This window comes from Malus sylvestris, chromosome 9 (assembly GCF_916048215.2).
Source record: "Malus sylvestris chromosome 9, drMalSylv7.2, whole genome shotgun sequence".
NCBI lineage: Eukaryota > Viridiplantae > Streptophyta > Magnoliopsida > Rosales > Rosaceae > Malus > Malus sylvestris.
Window position 1 is genome coordinate 7,625,141 of NC_062268.1, and position 19,997 is coordinate 7,645,137.

The window sequence follows — 19,997 nt, forward strand, 5'->3', positions numbered from 1 at the left end:
TTGAGTTGGTCCAAAGCCCTTATTATTTTAATTCTGTTGAGTTGGTTTGGATCTCATTTTATGTATGGTTTCGTTGAGTTGGTCTGAAACCCAATATTATTGGGATTGCATTAAGTTGGTCTGGAATACTGATTGTTAGATGGTTTTGTTGAGTAGTGTGGAGTCTAATGAATCATGCTCGTCGAGTTCCATTGAATGTTTCTGGAACTCTATATTTTCCTACTAGTTAATGTTGTGAGAAATTATGGAAGTCATTACAAGTACAAGATTTATTATTATTATTATTATTATTATTATTATTATTATTATTATTATTATTATTATCATTATTATTATTATTATTATTATTTATTTTTTATTTTTTATGCTTAACAAAATGGTGAACTACAATTGGCTTGATCTCTTCACATGGTACATAGGCATTCTAACCCTAAGATTAGGTGCGGTCATAAAATAAATAAAATGAAATGGTACTACGATGTTGAACTAATGGTTTGTTTTTAGGGAAAACTAATGAAAAGGGCTTGAAAACTTTGAGTTTTAACAAAAATGACAAAATAAAGGGTAAAGTGAATAGTATCATAATTGACTTTTTAGTGTAAAAATATGGTTTTTCGTTAAAGTGAACAGTACCTGGAGTTTTTCGTTAAAGTTTCCATTGTTTTTAATCATGTCCTGGAATCGGGCGTGACAGAAAGTGTTGCCACCGGCGGAGATTGGTGGATGACGAGATTAGGTGTGTGAGGTAACTTAGTTTGGCTGGGGTTTTCTGTTGGGAGTTTTAACGAAAAACCACATTTTTACACTAAAAGGTCAATCCTGGTACTATTCACTTTACCCTTTATTTTGCTTTTATCGTTAAAACTCAAATTTTTCAAACCTTTTTCATTAGTTTTCCTTTTTCTATATTGCTTTTTAAGTTTTATTTTTATTTTTCACTTTTTTATTAAGTTAAGATAGTTAAATTGGTGGACATGAAATTCGTGTCAACATCTCAATGTGGATAGAGGGTAAATAGAGGAATTTTGGAAGAGCAGATTTGAACTCATATATCATGATATGATCGTGGTAGTTGCTAAAAACTTGTAATTTGCATGTACAGGTTGGTTAATTTTGACAAAGATCATTATTTTGCCATTGTTTCACATCACAGTCGTTGTGTGAACTTTGTAGCTTTTACTTTCTCCAAATTAAATATGCATTCTATATTGGAACACTTATGCTAATAGGTCATCCTTTGTTATTATATGGTGTTTATTTTGGTAGCTACCTACATTAATTAACCATGATATTATCACCAAACTTTCATATCAGATTCAATATTAAAGATGAATATTGTTTGGTTCATTTAATGCAGGAAATATTTCTTAGTTGTACGTTATCTTCTTTTGGAGGGCTAAGCTTATTACATCATATTAAGTTGTTGATTAAATATATAATAGTATTGTGTTCAATAAAATAAGATATAAAGGGGAAAAAACTCTTAAGTATTTGATAAAATAAAAGTAAATATTCATCCTGTCAACAATGCTCATGTGTTTTTTCTTCTGAAAAATGATTCATCTCAATGTCATTTTAGATTTCAATTCTATGATTCATAGCCATTTGACAGTTTTTTTTCTTAGCAAAGTTGTTTTCGACGACAATTATTTGATCTCTACTCCTAACCTATCACCATGGTCTATTAGTATTTAGTTTCTAATTTTTTGTTCATCATATCTAGTTCAATGAATCCTTTGAATAAAAGGAATATATATATATACACACACTTATTCGTTTCAGACTTGTGGTGTTGGACTAATCAAATTAGGAGGAGAAAGTATGGATTAGTTATTAACGAAAAAAATAAAGGGCAATGCTAGGGACATCAACTTTTTAGATCAAATTTTGTAAATCATATGACGTTGTTGTTGATGATTTAATTATTAACGTGCTTATTTTTTGTTTGTGACATATCATATAATTTACAAATTTAAATAAAATTTTATTTTTTTTACCTAACATTACTCAAAAATAAAACGTCGGGGATGGAAACATGCAATGCAAGTGATACTCTTGGCGGGACATAATTTTTGGTACTATAATAGATTTTTTATTTTATTAATTTGTACTATATTTCTCTTTTTATTTGTTAAATTAATGAACATCCTTACATGCTATTAATGTGCTTATAGGAAATTATTTCAGAGAAGATATTATTCTTAGTAGAAATAAAAAATCATTTTTTTATAGAAAAAAACGATATTTCTTTAGAATAACTTTAACCAATATTGCCGTTTGGTTTGTGTAAAGATTGATGCAAATTTACTACTATGCCTTTGACCTTTAAACTAAATATTAAAGTTCTTTATTTTTTAACAAATGATATTATCTAGTTTCGATATTATCTACACTAAGGGGGTGGGGGAGTGTGTTAAGCCTTACAATGAACTAGCATAATATGGTTCAAATTCATCTTTGGCAAGAATTGAACCTAAAACCTCTAGTTACAAGTGAAGATGAATTCTACTAAACCGCAATACTAAGTGACAAAAAATCCTTATTAAATAAAGGAAACTTGAGATTTTATCATCTTTAGTTCCGTTAATATATACTAAAGATATAAAATTTATCTTTAAGGGAAATGCCAAATTTTAAATATAAAGTTTAAATTTGAAAGCTTGACACTTTGATCTTTTTAAAAATTTTGTTCTCCATCTAATATGTCAAATTTAGACTATTATTCATTCCATTATTTATTATTTATAATTGTAATAAGTATTTTCTTTTTCAACAAACAATATTATCTACAGTAAAAGGGAAGGGGTGGGCTTAGCCTCTCAATGAACTAGCAATAATGTGGTTCAAATTCGCCTTTGGCGAGAATCGAACCTAAGACCTTTCACTTACATGAGAAGAATATCACTAAACTGTAGTACTTTTATATAAAAAAATAACAATAAAAATGGTAAAAATCACTAAAAATAGATTTGAAGTTGCTGTCAAAACTAAATTTGACAGCAACCACCTTTGAGGACAATCCACGTTATGCCACTTAGGAATTGGCATTTCGGTTGGAAAGCACTGATGTTGTCTTTTTTTTTTGTTATGGCATATATTTTGACTCCACCCTTGGAGATGCTCTTAATTTACTCTCATTGAAAACCAAAATTTCCCTACTGATCGGCCCTTTGCTACGACTTAGGGTCAGTAGCAACCATTCTCTCCCTTCTCCTAATTCCTTTTTTTCCCTTCCCTTGCTTCACTCACTCTTCTTCCTCCCACTTTCTGCCCCTTTGCTTCTCCCCTCATCTTACTTCCCCCCTCTTTGCTTTCCTCATTTTTTTTTTCTTGTTGTCACATTTCTCTGTTACAACCTTGTTATCTTCTTCACGACATTGATGGAGTCTCATTCCCAAAGCTGAGTTATGCCTTATTCTCAAGGTTTAGTACCTTGATTTTGGATAGACTTTTAGGGTTGGATTTATGGTTATTGGTGGGTAAGATCCATCGCATACAACTTAGTTTCCATGGTTGAGCTTACTTACATGGCGACTCCACCTTTCTTATATCGCGGTCACTTTAGATATCTCTAGAACTGGTGAAGTTGTTGGTGGTCTTGCCAGTGTGTCCTAATCTTGACTATGGAGATGAGCAGACTAGTGAATTTTCTTCTTGGACTAGTTTAAGTTATTTGTTAAATTATATGTTGTTGTCCCACTTTGCAAATGATGTGGCCTCACTTTTTAGCAATTTGGCTTGTCTATGAGGTATGTTGTGGTTACATTCTTTTAGGTTATTTCTCTATACCAAAATGCCTCATACTTCACAACTTTCTCTGTATTGCACATGTTAAGAATGGTCATTCAAACATGATAATTTTGATATAGTAAATTTCGTTTCATTACTTCATCAATCCAATCTAAGTATAATAACTCAATGGATTTTGTCAATATAGGTCGATCACCCATGTGTACATTGTAAGGAGTAACCAATCTAAGGGTTACTCTCTTGACAGGTGTCATAAGATTGGACAATTAGTTAAGAATTTGTTAAACAATTGCTTATCCTGTAAACTACCTTAGTTACATATAAATACTACAATGTTGATGTACTCAGTTAGTTAGTGAAAATATCAATACAAACAAGATAACTTATTCTCTAAGATTTCTCTTTCTCTCATTCTCTCTCTTTCTCTCTCTCTCTCTCTCTCTCTCTCTCTCTCTCTCTCTCTCTCTCTCTCTTTAAGCTTTCTCTCTCTAGTTTTGTATTCTCTGCTGCATAAGATCAATCTTGGTTAATATGGTATCAATCACAATTTAAGCTTCATCAACTTTCTTACCAGTACAAGCATAAAGACTTGACGACTCGTCGATCTTGGATTCTTTGCTTCTGCTACTACAATATTCTCGAGTTGAATTCTTGTTCTTCGATCATAGGTTCTTTCTTTCTGATTTAGGGTTCTTCATCTCTAATTATGGAACTTTTTTTTTCTTTGCTTCTGGTTGTGCACACCAAGTGTTTGTACTTTGGTCTTTGTACATTATTTTCTTGAAGTTCAACAATGGTGACCGCCACTCAGTTACAGATATTGCAGTCTCCTATTACTTCCCTAATTTCATTGGTTTCGACCTCTATAACCATGAAATTGGATGACACCAATTATTTGACTTGACATTTCCAAATGTAGCTTTTATTAGAAGGCCATGGAATTATGGGGTTTGTCGATGGATCTATACCATGTCCATCTAGGTTTCTTGCTCCTAATTCTTAGGATTCAAAGATTTCTTCTGGGCAACCATCTGATCAGTCTCTTGCTCGTAATGAATGAGATGAATACTTGGTTTGGAGGATGCATGATAGAGCATTGATGCAGCTCATCACAACTACTGTATCTCCACCAGTAATTTCTTGTGTGATTGGAAGTACAAGTGCTCATGACCTATGGACTTGACTCAAAGAATAGTTTTCTACTGTTACTCAGACAAGTATACTTCAGATGAAATCTGAGTTGCTAACTATCAAGAAAGGTATTGATTCTATTAATGTGTATCTTCAAAGAATTAAATAAGCTAAGGATTATTTGTCTGCTGCTAGTGTTTACTTTGAAGATGATGATATTGTGATCCTTACATTTAATGGACTGTTATCTAGTATAATACAATCAGGTCTGTGATAAGGGGGCGTGAATCTGTTATTTCTCTAAAAGATCTTTGGTCACAATTACTTGTTGAAAAAGTAATGATTGAGACTCTCAATAATGTTCCAATTCTTACTGCATTAATGGCCTAAGAGAAAAACCTTTAAATTTTCAACCTCAGACTTAATCTGGTAGGCCATACAATTCATATAACTCCAACTCTGGCTACAAATCTTTCAACAATCAGAACAAGGGAAAATTCAATTCGAATAACAGGTTCAATAACTCAAAACCATTCTTCAACATTGTAATATATATATGTAACTAAGGTAGCTTACAAGATAAGCAACTGTTTAACAAATTCTTAACTAATCGTCTAATCTTATGACACCTGTCAAGAGAGTAACCCTTAGATTTTACTTTCTTGACAGGTGTCATAAGATTATACAATTAGTTACAATTTCTGCAAGTTTCCATTTTTGGTACACCTACCCTATATTGTGATAATTTATCTGCCATTGCTCTTACGTGTAATCCTATCAATCATCAACACACAAAACATATTGAAATCGATGTTCATTTTGTGAGGGAACAGGTGGCTAAACAAGTGTTGTTGGTTCAATTTGTTTCTTCACTCGAGCAGTTTGTTGACATATTAACTAAATGGTTGTCTGCACCTTTGTTCAGGACTCATTATGACAATCTTAGACTCAGTTTTACTATTCCTGAGCTTGAAGGGGGGGGGATGTAAGGAGTAAACAATCTAAGGGTTACTCTCTTGATAGGTGTCATAAGATCATACAATTAGTTAAGAATTTGTTAAACAATTGCTTATCCTGCAAGCTACCTTAGTTACATATAAATACTACAACGTTGATGTACTCAGCTAGTTAGTGAAAATATCAATACAAACAAGATAACTTCTTCTCTAAGATTCTCTCTCTCTCTCTCTCTCTCTCTCTCTCTCTCTCTCTCTCTCTCTCTTTCTCTCTCTTTCTCTCTCTCTAAGCTTTCTCTCTCTAATTCTGTATTATCTGCTGTGTTCATCTTCTCTGCTGCATAAGATCAATCTTGGTTAACAGACATGTGTGTCTAAAATTTACATTATTGTCAGTTGCCTTGCATATCCGAACTTTCGAACGCCCACGACTGATGCTAACAATCTCATATTTAATCAGTACTTTTTCATATCAAACGTGCTCAAACCTCTTTAAGTACATGAGAAATCATTGAGTGGCTCGCTATAGTCTTAATCATCGAGGTGTATCTTTTTGGGACGATGTCAGTCCTCCATGGTTAATGTGTTATCTCTGATGATTGTTTTGTTTCTAGCATGGATGGCTCTTTTTCCATGTGGTTTACCCAGGACGAGGATATTTCAGAGTCTTTTCACATTCTTTTCCATGCTCTCTGTATTAGTCTATTTGGTCTATTATGAATGAAATCCCATACTCTCTGTATTAGTCCATTTGGTCTATTATGAATGAAATCCTATATTACCTTAAAAAAAGTACATGAGAAATCAAGAACTATAGAATTATTCCCAGCATGGAAAAACCATTACACCAATAACCAAGATCACCAACAACTTGCAATTCGTTAACCTAGTTAAAAATTGTCTTCTCTTGTTCATCAGGGATTTTGATTTTATTCATAGGAAAAGTAAGCACGGTTGGAAAAGATTCGAATCTAAATTTATACAAGATTTAACGGGAGGTAAAAATTCAAATACTAGGCAGTAGCGAATAGATTTGGGAGAAGAAAAAAAAAGAGTTTGGTAGCCGTCATCTATTGCACCATACACTTCTTGCGGAGAATTAAACACCCAAAAAACTGCTCTCTCTATATATCTTCATCTCTTTTATTCTCTCTCTCATAGCAATTACACCTTTCTCTCCCACCATTAAATGCAATTGCATCCTCTCAATACGCTCTGCAATTACTCCTCGCTGCCATACTTTTCTCCCTCTTCCCCCCTTTCTCCTTACTTGCCTTTCTCTCTTTCCTAAAACCACTTCCCTTTCTTTTTCCTCATCTTCTTCTCCCTTTTCTTCACCTTCTCTAACTTCCAAAACTATTTACTACTCCAGAGTCCATACCATATAAATATACACACACACATATAAACTCTTATACACCAAAATCCATACGCCGGAAAACCACTCTTGGGTCACCAAACAGTGGCTTACCGGCACCAGTTTAAAGCCCAAAGCTAGATCTACAACGCCTCGCTCTCTAGGGCTTTTGATCAGATGCACACATACAACATCATACATCCTGGTAACATATTATTCCACCCTAGATTTTTGCATGCTCTAAACTTTTCATTTTTTGTTCGACAAGCTTCTGTATTCTCAGTACTAGTAACGCTTCTGACAATTTTTGTTTTTTGATTTTTTTTTTAACATTTTTTTTGGCATTTTGCGTTGGTGCAGCTAGGGCAAGACCAGAAAATATAAGGAGAAACTTGGGTGTTACAGTGGGTTTATGAATTTGGTTTAGACCCATTTTTTGTCTGTCAAAACTCAAAAGCCGTGTTAAAATTGTCAACCTATTAATATTATAATCTCTTCATATACTCACACTCTCCATTTCATCAAGTACAAAAACGAAAGTGTGTTTGTCAGCTCTATGTCCCTTTGTTTCCCCCGCGTCGAATAACCTCATCCTCAACATTTGTGTGGGAAATTAATCCATACAAATTGCAAGTTCTGGTTAATTTGGGGGGTTTTAAGTCTTGAAATATCCCGGCCGGGCTTATGATTCCGGCTAGAAACATGCCTTCGATGATTGGAAGCAATGGGAACATTAACGGGTTCGCATCATCTTCAGGACTCACACTTGGTCAGGTCAGTGTGCTTAATTCAAGTTTTGTTGTCTAATTGGTATACTAATTTACACATCTACGACTTCGCTTTGCAAGGCTAATTAGATCTAATTTTTTTTCCCCAATGATTGAGCAGTTATCTAAAGCTTAACCAAGAAAAAATTTATGGACATTTTACCTTTTATTTTATTCTTATTGTTAAAATTCAAAGTTTTTAAATCTTTTTCATTCGTTTTTTAAAATTTATAATAGGTTTTGTCGGTACGTCTGGATCCATTTTTCTAATATATTTTGTTTTATCTAATTTTCTTTTCTTCTTCCACTTCATCTCGGTATTTTAATATTTTAATTAATTATTTTTATACCGTAAGACTGGTTTGACTACTCAGATAGTCCAAAATTTCCATTTTGTAGCAAAATCCTTCTCGGTTTTGCGAAAAAAAGTTGGAATGGTTTTCACCACAAACACAAGCACAGAGATTTAAGTTCAACGCATTTTCTTGTTCATTTTTTTTTTCAAATAGTATTTTAGTATTTTGACCCGATACTTATGTGCTAGCTCCATATATTTTCTTGTAATATACATATGTAGACGTTTGTCAAAGGCTAAATATAACGCAGTAAGAGTGTGCAGGTGTAATGTAATTTTTTCTTTCCTTTTGAGTGGGTACATTTTTCCATTCTGTTGTTTTGACTGAAAAACCATAAAGCTTTCTAAGCCCTTGGGACTAAAATCAAAATCTTAAAGATCTCTGGATATGTTTCAGCCAAACATGATGGAAGCCGGTCATCTGCACCCGTTAGACATGGCTACAAACACCTCTGAAAGCGACATTGCTCGGTTCCGAGATGATGACTTCGACAGTGCTACCAAATCCGGCAGCGACAACCCTGAAGGCGGTTCCGGTGACGACCAAGAAAACCCTCGACCCAAAAAGAAGCGTTATCACCGCCACACACAGCATCAGATCCAAGAAATGGAAGCGTAAGTAATATTTATTAATTAGTCTCAAACCTCCTGAACAAGCTCTTGTTAATGAGTTGTTGTTTATAGTTCACCTTTGAAATAAATTTTTTTGCATGTTTTATTTAGTTTTTTCAAGGAATGTCCCCACCCAGATGACAAGCAGAGGAAGGAACTGAGCAGAGAATTAGGTTTGGAACCATTACAAGTCAAATTTTGGTTTCAAAACAAGCGCACCCAAATGAAGGTATATTTTGTTCATGACATGTCTTCAATAAGGGTTTTAGAATACTCAAACTTTTGTCATTTTTTTAAGTTTTTCTTTTGTTAAAGCTAATAATTGGCTGCTTTTGATTTGTTGTTAATGATCTATTACAGACTCAGCATGAGCGGCATGAGAACACACAACTTCGGAACGAAAACGAAAAGCTCCGTGCTGATAACATGAGGTACAGAGAAGCGCTAGGTAATGCCTCATGCCCTAATTGTGGCGGCCCAACAGCTCTAGGAGAGATGTCATTCGACGAACACCATCTGAGACTCGATAATGCTCGATTACGAGAAGAGGTAGAGAAAACTAAAGATCAAGATAATATCAAACACATTTATTATTTGGTGGATATTTTACCTGTTTTGGTACAACAAATTAGGATAAATGTTACATATATGTTCCAGATTCATAGTACGTGATATGTCCCCAGATTGATGACTTATTTCCTTTATTGTTCAGATCGATCGTATATCTGCGATAGCTGCGAAGTACGTTGGCAAACCGTTGGGAAACTACCCTCTCATGTCTTCTCCTGTTCCTTCCCGTGGTCCACTTGATCTTGGGGTTGGGAGCTTTGGTGGTCAGCCAGGCATGGGCGGTGAGATGTATGGTGCTGGAGACCTTCTCAGGTCAATCAGTGCACCAAGTGAGGCAGACAAGCCAATGATAATTGAGCTTGCTGTTGCAGCTATGGAGGAACTCGTCAGAATGGCCCAAATGGGTGAACCCTTGTGGATGACCAGCCTTGATGGCAGCATGACCGTACTTAATGAAGATGAGTACATCAGAACATTCCCTCGTGGAGTCGGGCCAAAACAAAATGGCTTCAAAACTGAAGCTTCGCGTGAGAGTGCAGTTGTTATCATGAACCACATTAACCTTGTTGAGATTCTCATGGATGTGGTAAGCTTAATTAACAACTTTATTACACATTTACATATGTCTTTATAAGTGTATATCATTGTACATATTAAAAAACAATAATATTAATAACGCCTTTGAATTAAGGAATCGCATGAACCCTAATTATTATTTGTTCGGATTTTGTAACGTGTAGAATCAGTGGTCGACTGTATTTTCTGGGATTGTGTCAAGAGCTTTGACCCTTGAAGTCTTATCAACTGGCGTGGCTGGAAATTACAATGGAGCCTTGCAAGTGGTATGTATATTTTCGCCTCAAAGTTCAACTTCAGCTCTCCTTATTAGTCATCCATTGTTTAGATATTGTGATACACATATTCTTGTATTAAAATCTTGTTTGTGATTTGGTAGATGACGGCAGAATTCCAGGTTCCTTCACCACTTGTTCCAACTCGTGAGAGTTATTATGTGAGGTACTGCAAACAGCATGCTGATGGCACCTGGGCTGTGGTTGATGTTTCCTTGGACAACTTGCGCCCTAATCCTGCACCCAGATCTTGTCAAAGAAGGCCCTCAGGATGCCTAATTCAAGAAATGCCAAACGGGTATTCAAAGGTATATAGTTTTTTTTTTTTGAACAAAAAAGATATATAATTAAACACGCTAGCTATATATACATAGCATGCATGTTTCACTTTCATATGAAATTTTGAGGCCCAATTTTTACGGTACATACATTTCATCTAATGATAAGTTTTGCTGCCTTAGGTTACATGGGTTGAGCATGCTGAAGTGGATGAAAGAGGTGTTCACAACCTCTACAAGCAGCTGGTTAGCTCCGGCCACGCATTTGGCGCTAAACGATGGGTTGCCACCTTGGACAGGCAATGCGAACGTCTGGCTAGTGCGATGGCATCAAACATCCCTACTGGTGATGTTGGAGGTAAAAACAATTTAGTTTGCTATTTTATTATTCTTTTTGTAATATTTGTATGGAATTATATTTGGCACGAATTCTTCATATGGGGCTAGCGTGCTACATTGTAGTATTCACTATAACAGGATGGTACGTTAAATATGTTAAAAGATTGCGCGTGTCTAAAATGGCATATCCCGTTAATATGCATGTCATTAAGCCTAATTCTTTTTTAAATAAATTTATTAACCATAATTGTTTATATTTGTTAAATTCATGGTTAATTAGTGATTACAAATCAAGAAGGGAGAAAAAGCATGCTAAAATTGGCTGAAAGAATGGTGATTAGCTTCTGTGCTGGAGTGAGTGCATCAACCACTCACACATGGACCACACTGTCTGGAACCGGGGCTGATGATGTCCGGGTGATGACCCGAAAGAGTGTGGATGATCCCGGAAGGCCTCCAGGTATTGTGCTCAGTGCCGCCACATCTTTCTGGCTGCCAGTTCCTCCCAAAAGAGTCTTTGAGTTTCTCCGCGATGAGAACTCTCGCAGCGAGGTACATACACTTTAACTACTCTTCAAATTTAATTATTTGTCCTCCAACTCTCAGAATACATTTACCAAATCTAATACTGGAACCAAATTAATGCACATACATTTTGCAAAAGCCTGAGAAACAAGTACATGAACTATTACTAAAACATACCATAAACGGACAAGCATATATAGAAACCATTTGCACATTAAGGAATTTCTACGGAAAACGAAAAGTATATATTTTCTCTCATCCCACCTAATATTGAAACATTTTGTGTCAACCTCAGGAGAAAAAAGGAAACGGAAAAGAAAACACAGATGGAAGTTTGGTTTTTACAAAGAATTAGCTAAACTGAAAGCATATATTTATTCTCCTTAAATTGTTCTAATTGATTAATTGTAATGATCACTTATGCTTGCAGTGGGATATTCTTTCCAATGGGGGAATTGTTCAAGAGATGGCACACATTGCTAATGGTCGTGACACTGGAAATTGCGTGTCTCTACTACGAGTAAATGTAGCTTTATCTTTTATAACAATAGTAATTATTATAACAAAATAATAGTTGTTGACAAAGAAACTTAAATTAAATTGTAATAATGGTTTTTTCACATAACAATTGACAATGTAACTAAAATTAATTTGTAGAGTGCTAATTCAAGCCAGAGCAACATGCTGATACTGCAAGAGAGCTGCTCTGACCCAACAGCTTCCTTTGTGATTTATGCACCAGTTGACATTGTTTCCATGAATGTGGTGCTGAATGGGAGTGACCCTGACTATGTTGCCCTTCTTCCTTCTGGGTTTGCTATACTCCCGGACGGAGCCGGCATTGGAGACTCTGGCTCTGGTGGTGGTTCCCTTCTCACTGTTGCTTTTCAGATCTTGGTTGATTCAGTCCCCACTGCTAAGCTGTCTCTCGGATCAGTTGCAACAGTTAACAATCTTATCGCTTGCACTGTTGAGAGGATCAAAGCTGCATTGTCATGAGACAATGCGTGAACTTCATGACTCAGTTAATTTCTAGGTAAGCTAATTATACATGTCACGTATTACAAATTAATTACATGTCACATATTTGATGTGTAATATTCGTCAAATAATCGTTTGCCTTTAGTTTGTTGCAGTATTAGGACGAGGAAGAAAGGTGAACGGACAGAGACACCGATGGTGGCAAGGAATTTCGGCAGCTTATACCCAGGAGGGGAGAAGTCAAGATCGCACCCTACATGATCTTTTTGTATAATCTATAAAGAGATTAGGGGTTCGGGTATTGACTTCCTCGAACAATGTTAAAGGCAAATTAAGCGCTTCAGACCTTATTAATTTTTTAGTTTTGTGTTTACTGAACTTTCTCCTTTTCCACCTTCTTTAACCTTGTACACAGGATTAGGGTTTTGGAATGGATATTGCTTTTCTTTATGGTCAATCGTTCAGGGTTTTTTTTTTTTTTTTTTTTTTTTTTAAGTATGGTTTTATTTTAAGATTTTTTTTTAAGTAATATGTATTGATTGATTGTGGATTGTTTGCCTGTGTTGGTATTACGCGGCTTTTGATTTAAACGGTTTATTACGATAAAATTACACAATGTATCAATGTATGAGATACAACGTTGCATTGGACAACTTCAATTTGGCTGCTCAAACACTAGTGCATGCGCTAATGTAGAAAAACCAGTATTACAAATCCAAAGGTATTCTACCACATGCATTGTATGATACCTGAAATACAAGCTGTTAATTAAAATCCAGCCCTTGATTAGTTCAAGTGGAGGAGGGTAGGGGAGTTGGAATTAGGATAGGTCAAGATGACTTAGATGAGCGAAGAAGCGTAATCTTAGTTGGGAGGAAATTATCTCTTAGTGGACAATTTTTTTTTTTTCTGAACAAAAAAAAAAAAAAAAAAAAAAACGCTTAACTGTAAGTCTGTAATATTATATGAATAAATTAGGTTATCGAATGATTTCATGTGCCACCGATTCTTCAAATTGCGAAGATGTATACTCTATATGTAACTTTTGATTTATTAGGGATGAGATTCTCTCCCCTTCCTTTTTCCCTTTCTCTCTTCCCTCCTGTTATAGTTTTTTTCTAACTTTTTTGTTCCCTCTCTTTATTTTTTTATTTTTTTACAAAGAAGAAATCTTCAACGTTCAAATGTAAGAGGAGGGAAGGAGAGAAAAAAAAAAAGAGAGGAGGGAATCCTTAGGGGTGGTTCGGGTCGGGATCCCGAACTGAAACTCCTTTCCCAAATCCCAAACCAAAACATTTCGGGATGGGATTTTATATCCCGAAACCGAACCAAAAATGTGCATTTCCCGAAATTCGGGATTCCCGAAAGTGTTTCGGGATTTTCGGGACACTTCGGGATTGGGCCTTGAAGCCCAAAATGTTGGACTTTTAAAACTTTTTTGCAATTTTAAGTTCTTTAACAAGTAAGCCCACCCATTTTTTAGAACACAAAAAAAAAAAAAAAAAGGTCAACAATTGCAAGCTAGCAGCCCACTGCCCTGCCCGCACAGCCCACATTTTTCAGTTTCACAACTTCAGTTTCACAATTTCAGTTTCACATTTTCAGTTTCAATTTTCATACCAAGGAAGCAACAACTAACAAGTTAAGCTTAAGTTCACAATTGTCTACCAAACTAGTTAATTAAAAGTGCATGCAACCAAAATGAAATAAGTTAGTTTTACAAACCAAACTTGCCGAATGAATTTAGATCAAGTTACAAACCAAACTTCGTGAAGAGGTAAACAATCCTTGAAAATCTGACCTGAATACAAAAACAAATTGCCAAAATTAAGTATCACACTCAAACTCATCCTTGTATGTATTCCAAAGAGTGGTCCATTGTATGACATAGAACTCAAAATGAGAATAAAAACTAAAAGAAGTAAAGTTAAAATGTTATTCACCGCCTCAGATATTTTGTTTGGCATGGCAAAATGGAATAAACAATCAAATGCTTTAAGCGAGTTTGAAACTAATGAATACAAAAACTCAACAATCAGAACAGTTTCTCTGCAATTTACTCAAGAATGACAACAGTTTCTTTACAAAACCCGGCTTCTCTAAACATGTTCTGAACAAAGTAACTTGTATTGCAATAAAACTACATTTCCATCTCAATCTAATGCTTCAATCTTCAAATGCGAAAAAATAAATGCACAAATTCGCTAACCCACAAAATTTGAGGCCATATTTCAACATGCGAACAGCAAAGGGTTGCCATAATCAAAGAAATCAAATACTCCAAAAGTGGTAGATATTTAAACAGAGTCACAGACAGAACAACAACATAGAATTGGGATAAAAACACTCAATACCGTATCATTTGGACCCACCCTAATTCGAAACCCAGAGTCCTCAAACCCTAATTCAAAACACATAGAACCATATCCTGCATGCAGGTCCTGCACAGACCCACCCTAATTCGAAACCCACAGTCCTCAAACCCTTACACATTCGACAAACTAATCACTCAGAAATCAAGTTAATCAACATGAAATTTGACCCTAAACACTAAAGAACAAAACCCCAGTGAAAATCAGAAACCCTAACCTGGATTTTGGGACTCGATTGGTGTCGGATTCGAGTCTTCCTTCCTGCATTTGCCTGAGTCGATGGAGGATGACGAGCGGCGTGGATTCGATGGAGGAGTGGAGCGGCAGGACTGTGAGTGAGTGAGAGTGTGTGTGAGGTGAGACTGTGAGAGAAAGGACTGATACTGAGAGAGTGACCGAGAGCGACTGATAGAGAGTCTGAGAGACCTAACCTAACAAATGACCTAACTCAATGGACGGCAGGATTAGATAGATCTTAACAAATCCAACGGTTCAAGTTAAAAATTAAAAATAAATAAATATATATATAATATTCGGTTCGGTTCGGGATTACGGAACGCTTTCAAAGTTGCGGCCGAATCCCAAACCGAAACTTTCGGGACGGGTTCGGTTTCGGGTACCGAATATTTTGGGAAATTCGGTTCGAGAATTTTTCGGTCAAATTTCGGGACGGGTTCGGGACGGTTCGGGATTTTCGGGAAAAAATTCCACCCCTAGGAATCCTTGTCCATTTATTATCAAACAATCAATTAAGAATTATAAATCAAATACGTACAAATCATGTTTAAATCAAATGTATGATTCTAGTTGACTGATAAATGTCTGACAACATTTGGATCACTTAACCAGAATTTTTTGTGCTTTTTCCAGTGGATTTTAATGTAGGCATTACATCAACAGATTAGATTATTCCATTATTTAGTTACACATTTTGAGCATGTGCAACGTAATCTTTAAAAAGTTGTGTTATCTTATCCTATTATCTTATTTCTCTACTCACTTTGATGTGAAAATTTATTGACAAATTTAACCTCAAGCAAGATGACGTTTAAGACCTAAACAAAACAAAGTTTTAAAAATAAAAAAGTGATACAAGAGAATTCTTAATGTCACTAGCTAGCCACCACCCACCCAACCATTTTTGTTGGCAAAGAGACCAAAGAACACTCAATGGCACCAGGACACTCAATGACACCAAGAAATATCCAATCGTCCAAGAAAAATTGCAATCGTGCACCAGATTCCTCTTGCCCATTATTTCGAACTTGGACATTTTGTGCCAATTTCCTTCATTTCAACGATACAGTCATCAGAGATCAGCCGGAAGAAGGAGACCTCGCGAGGACAACGAGGCTTTGTCTCTGTGTGATTGTTCTTGATAAAAACCGGCATGGATGCAAAAGGGAAGAGGAAGACAAATAGAGAGGGAGCAAAGAAATAATTTGAGTCCATCCTTGCCGGTCGTTCATGGTCTGGTGCGAAACTTAGGAGAGAAAGGGGTGTTTGTCGTCCCGCGTCGAGTAGGTGGATATGGATGCTAGGTTCTTTGAGTTTCTCTTCAGTTTTTTGTTTTATTTTACTAAGAAGTAGTACATCAATTAAGGTGGGTGAGAAAAAAGCATTTTCATTTTACAATTTTTAGTGGTGGCTGGAAATATAAGGTGGGGTAAGGAAATAAGACTGATGGGTGATATCAGCAACACTCTTTAAATTGTGGACATACTTTTTGTGCAGCATGAAAACTCACATCTAATAGATGTCGTAGAATAAGATCACACAACAGTCACATAACAAAATAATATGCAATTAATATATAAGAGTTTTCATCCCTCATATCATTCAGATCTATTGTGATAAAACTCAACACCTAATAATAGGTGGTTAGGTTGGTACAATATCAGTAATGTTGATGGTAGACTTGCTCACCTACGTGGGCCTATAAAGTTTATCATGATATCATAGCAGTCTATTCTTTCGACAACTCCTAGGTCCTATTTACTGAGTTTGCCTCTTTAAGTTGAGTTTTTGGAAAGTTGTGCTAACTTCAGCTTAAGAATATTGAGTGACTAAGCCCTCAAAAAGTTGTGTTAGCTTTAGTTCTTGAATGATGATTGAGCTCTCAAAAAGTTGCATTGTCTCTGATATAATGACTTGACCAGTTCCCAATGAGGAATCGGTTTCCCTTGTGATTCCATGTGGGATCAGTCGTGAGGGGGCGTGTTGGAGAATAGGATCTCACATCCGTTATAAACAAAATAATATACAATTAATATATGGGAGTTTCCACTTCTAATATCATCGAGATTTTTTGTAATAAAACTCAACACCTAATAATAGATAGCTAAATTAGAACAATATCGATGATGTTAGTTATGAACCTACATGTACAAGCCTATAAAGTTTTTCAATTGACACTTAGCAACTGGATATATGAACCTCTCTTAAACTCTCAATGACTCTTAGTTCTCCGTGGTGCAAGAGAAATTGCAGTTGAAGTAGTACTAAATTACTAATTGGAATAAATGCAGTAGGTGCTTTATAACTAGACAGGAAGGCTCGTTGCTGGGTTCTTGTTCAACATACGTTGTGTAATATTGTCAGCAGTACGCTTGGCTTTTCTTCACTTCAGGGTGTGAATTCTTGGAAGTAATGTTACAATTAATGTAGCTACAAACTCTGTCTCATCTCATCAAATGAAGACCTCTCTGCACTATATCTACCAAGTAAATGTCAAACCAATAAGTCAAGTTGAAAAGTTTTCACACATGTTTGCAATGGAGGTGGATTGTTTGCCTTTCCATTTCCATACTTTCCCCATGCCCTTCTGTTTGTATGATCACGGTTAAACCACATCAATCATTTATATTCCTATTACTTTTTGTTTTATTATTTCTATAAAAATTAATATAAAATATTGACGTGACTTAACCGTGACTACACATCACAGGAGGGTATGAGGAGAGTATGGAAATGGGAGGCCAGACAATCCACATCCGTTTGCCATGAACCCTTTGAGTCAGCGCGCGACCACGTGCACACACACATACAAGGATAAATTATACAAAGCAACTTCAATTATGGATTGAATCATAATCTCATACTTCATATTTTAAAAATTAAAATGTTATACCTCATCTTACGAATTTGTTGCAATGTCAAACCTCCGTTAATTTTTCTGTCAATTGCTCTGTTAAATGCGGAGTTGACTTGAAACGGGGCCTACTCCCTAAGACAACTGGATTAAAAAATTAATTAAATATTAAATAATAAAAATTAAATCTTTTTAAATATTTTATTAAAAAAGAATAGGAGTCATTTAAAGGATGATGACCAATCCACCCTTCTTCCCCAGTACACTTGCGTCCCGCCGCCACCCTTCTCCTCAAACCCCCACAACAGCAGCAACCACCACCACTACTACCCAAAGACGTCGTCATACTCCTCCTTCGCTTCCTTCAAGGGCTGCTGCTGCTGCCTCTTTTTACTCTTCTCCTTCCTAGCACTCCTCGTCCTTGTCGTCAAGCCAAAGAAGCTGCCGTTCAATGTCCAGCAAGTCGGCAACCCAATCCCACCCCAACCAAAACCCCACCTCTGCCTCCCTCTCCCTCAGCATTCACATGCAGCTCTTACGGTGAGTCCAAGTTCACTGTCATGTACTACGGGATTTCATTGGGCATGGAGAGCAACGAAGGCAGGGGGAGTCGAAGGAGTGGCGGAGGAGGTTGAGGTGGAGGCAGGTGGTGAGGTTGGGGTGCCCGGAGATGGGTGTCGTCGGGTGGACTGGGGAAGAAGGATGGGTTTGTAGGGTTGGGTCCCACAATTTTTAACTAATATTTAAATGATTTAATTTTTAAATTTTGATATTTAATTATTTTTTAATCGCTGGAAAGTGTATCCCATCTTAAATCACGTTAACATTTAATAGAGTAATTGACAGAAAAACTAACAGATGTATGATATTACAATAAATTTGTAAGATGAAGTATGACATTGTATTTTTAAAAAAAATAAGGTACAAGATTATGGTTCCACTCATAGTTAAAATAATTTTGTACATACAAATTGTGATACACTTTTCAATAGAAAACAGTGGATGTCTCTATTAGACTAAGTCTTGATGAACGTAGGAATTGCAGAAAGAAAACACAACGGAAAAATCATAAAACGAATGGAGGAAACCCTAATAGGTTGAGAGTGACTAACGTTGATGTTGGATTGAATTATATATGTTAAGAGCTTCAAAGTTTGATAAGTTACTACGAATCTAAATGCTAATTAAAAGCAACCTAAATGTCTAACATAAAAATATTTCAGAGACAATTTCCTTCTGATGAATCCAAATGGCAACACCTTTCAATCATTCATAACAAGAGTTTGATTAATAAATAGAGGACATAAACCCTTAAACGAAAATTTTGAATTTTAATAGGGTGAAATGCTAATTTAGTCTTTGAATTATCATTTGAGTGAAAATTAGGTCCCTAAACTATTTTTTCAAAAAAAAATCAGTCTTTGAATTATAAAAATCTCTCAATTACATCCATAATATTAGATTTGAAGCTACTATATTCAATTTTCCGTCAATTTAAGTCACGTTACTTGCATGTGATACACATTACAGAGTAGATTAGTAATTTTGCATAAAGAAATAGTAAATGAAGTTAACTTTAGAGGGTAAATTAGACGTTAAATTTGCAACCTATATGAAATGTTAAGGGCTTATAGGCGAGAAAATGACGGTCTTACATTCTAAAGTGTGTCAAGTGACTTGAGTTGACGAAAAATTGGATAAAATAGCTTTAAATATAATAGTAGGGATGAAATTTGTAATTTTTAATGAATTTAGAGACTTATTTTACCGAAAAAATTCATTTAAGAACTTAATTTTTACTTGGGTGATAGTTCAGAAACTAAATCGGCACTTCACTCTTATCAAAATAATATAAATTGTAAAATCTACGTCTGACAGTTCAGTTGTATGTTAAGGACCAAGATCCTCTCCTGAGCAGATGGAGAGGATCCTCCTGACCAAGCCCATCGGGCCGTTCATTTTTTATCCAACGGTTACAAACAGGGGGCCCCTCTTAAAGTTATAATAATTATAACCGTTGGATAAAAAATGAACGGCCCGATGGGCCTGGTCAGGAGGATCC

The 19,997-nt window shown here is 35.6% G+C and overlaps 1 protein-coding gene and 1 long non-coding RNA gene across 4 annotated transcripts; one reads left to right on the forward strand and one right to left on the reverse strand.

The window, feature by feature from the left end:
* The first annotated feature begins 6,990 nt into the window (after window positions 1-6,990).
* LOC126583443 (homeobox-leucine zipper protein HDG2-like) lies at window positions 6,991-12,929 on the forward strand. 3 transcript variants are annotated; one of them, XM_050247795.1, is made up of 13 exons: window positions 6,991-7,399; window positions 7,555-7,968; window positions 8,714-8,931; window positions 9,040-9,157; window positions 9,289-9,477; window positions 9,641-10,084; window positions 10,239-10,340; window positions 10,454-10,657; window positions 10,811-10,985; window positions 11,247-11,518; window positions 11,922-12,017; window positions 12,149-12,527; window positions 12,618-12,929. In XM_050247795.1, exons 2-12 carry the CDS (start codon window positions 7,879-7,881, stop codon window positions 12,488-12,490), a joined length of 2,250 nt encoding a protein of 749 aa, XP_050103752.1. In that variant the 5' UTR covers window positions 6,991-7,399; window positions 7,555-7,878; the 3' UTR covers window positions 12,491-12,527; window positions 12,618-12,929. The 3 variants fall into 3 exon arrangements, with proteins under 3 accessions (XP_050103752.1, XP_050103753.1, XP_050103754.1); XM_050247796.1 differs by having other exon boundaries at window positions 12,628-12,929; XM_050247797.1 differs by having other exon boundaries at window positions 11,922-12,011.
* A 1,154-nt stretch (window positions 12,930-14,083) lies between these two features.
* LOC126634298 (uncharacterized) lies at window positions 14,084-15,260 on the reverse strand. Its single transcript, XR_007627275.1, has 2 exons — window positions 15,062-15,260; window positions 14,084-14,273 (listed from the first exon to the last, which is right to left on the reverse strand). It is a non-coding gene; the product is annotated as an uncharacterized LOC126634298 (long non-coding RNA).
* Window positions 15,261-19,997: the final 4,737 nt, after the last annotated feature.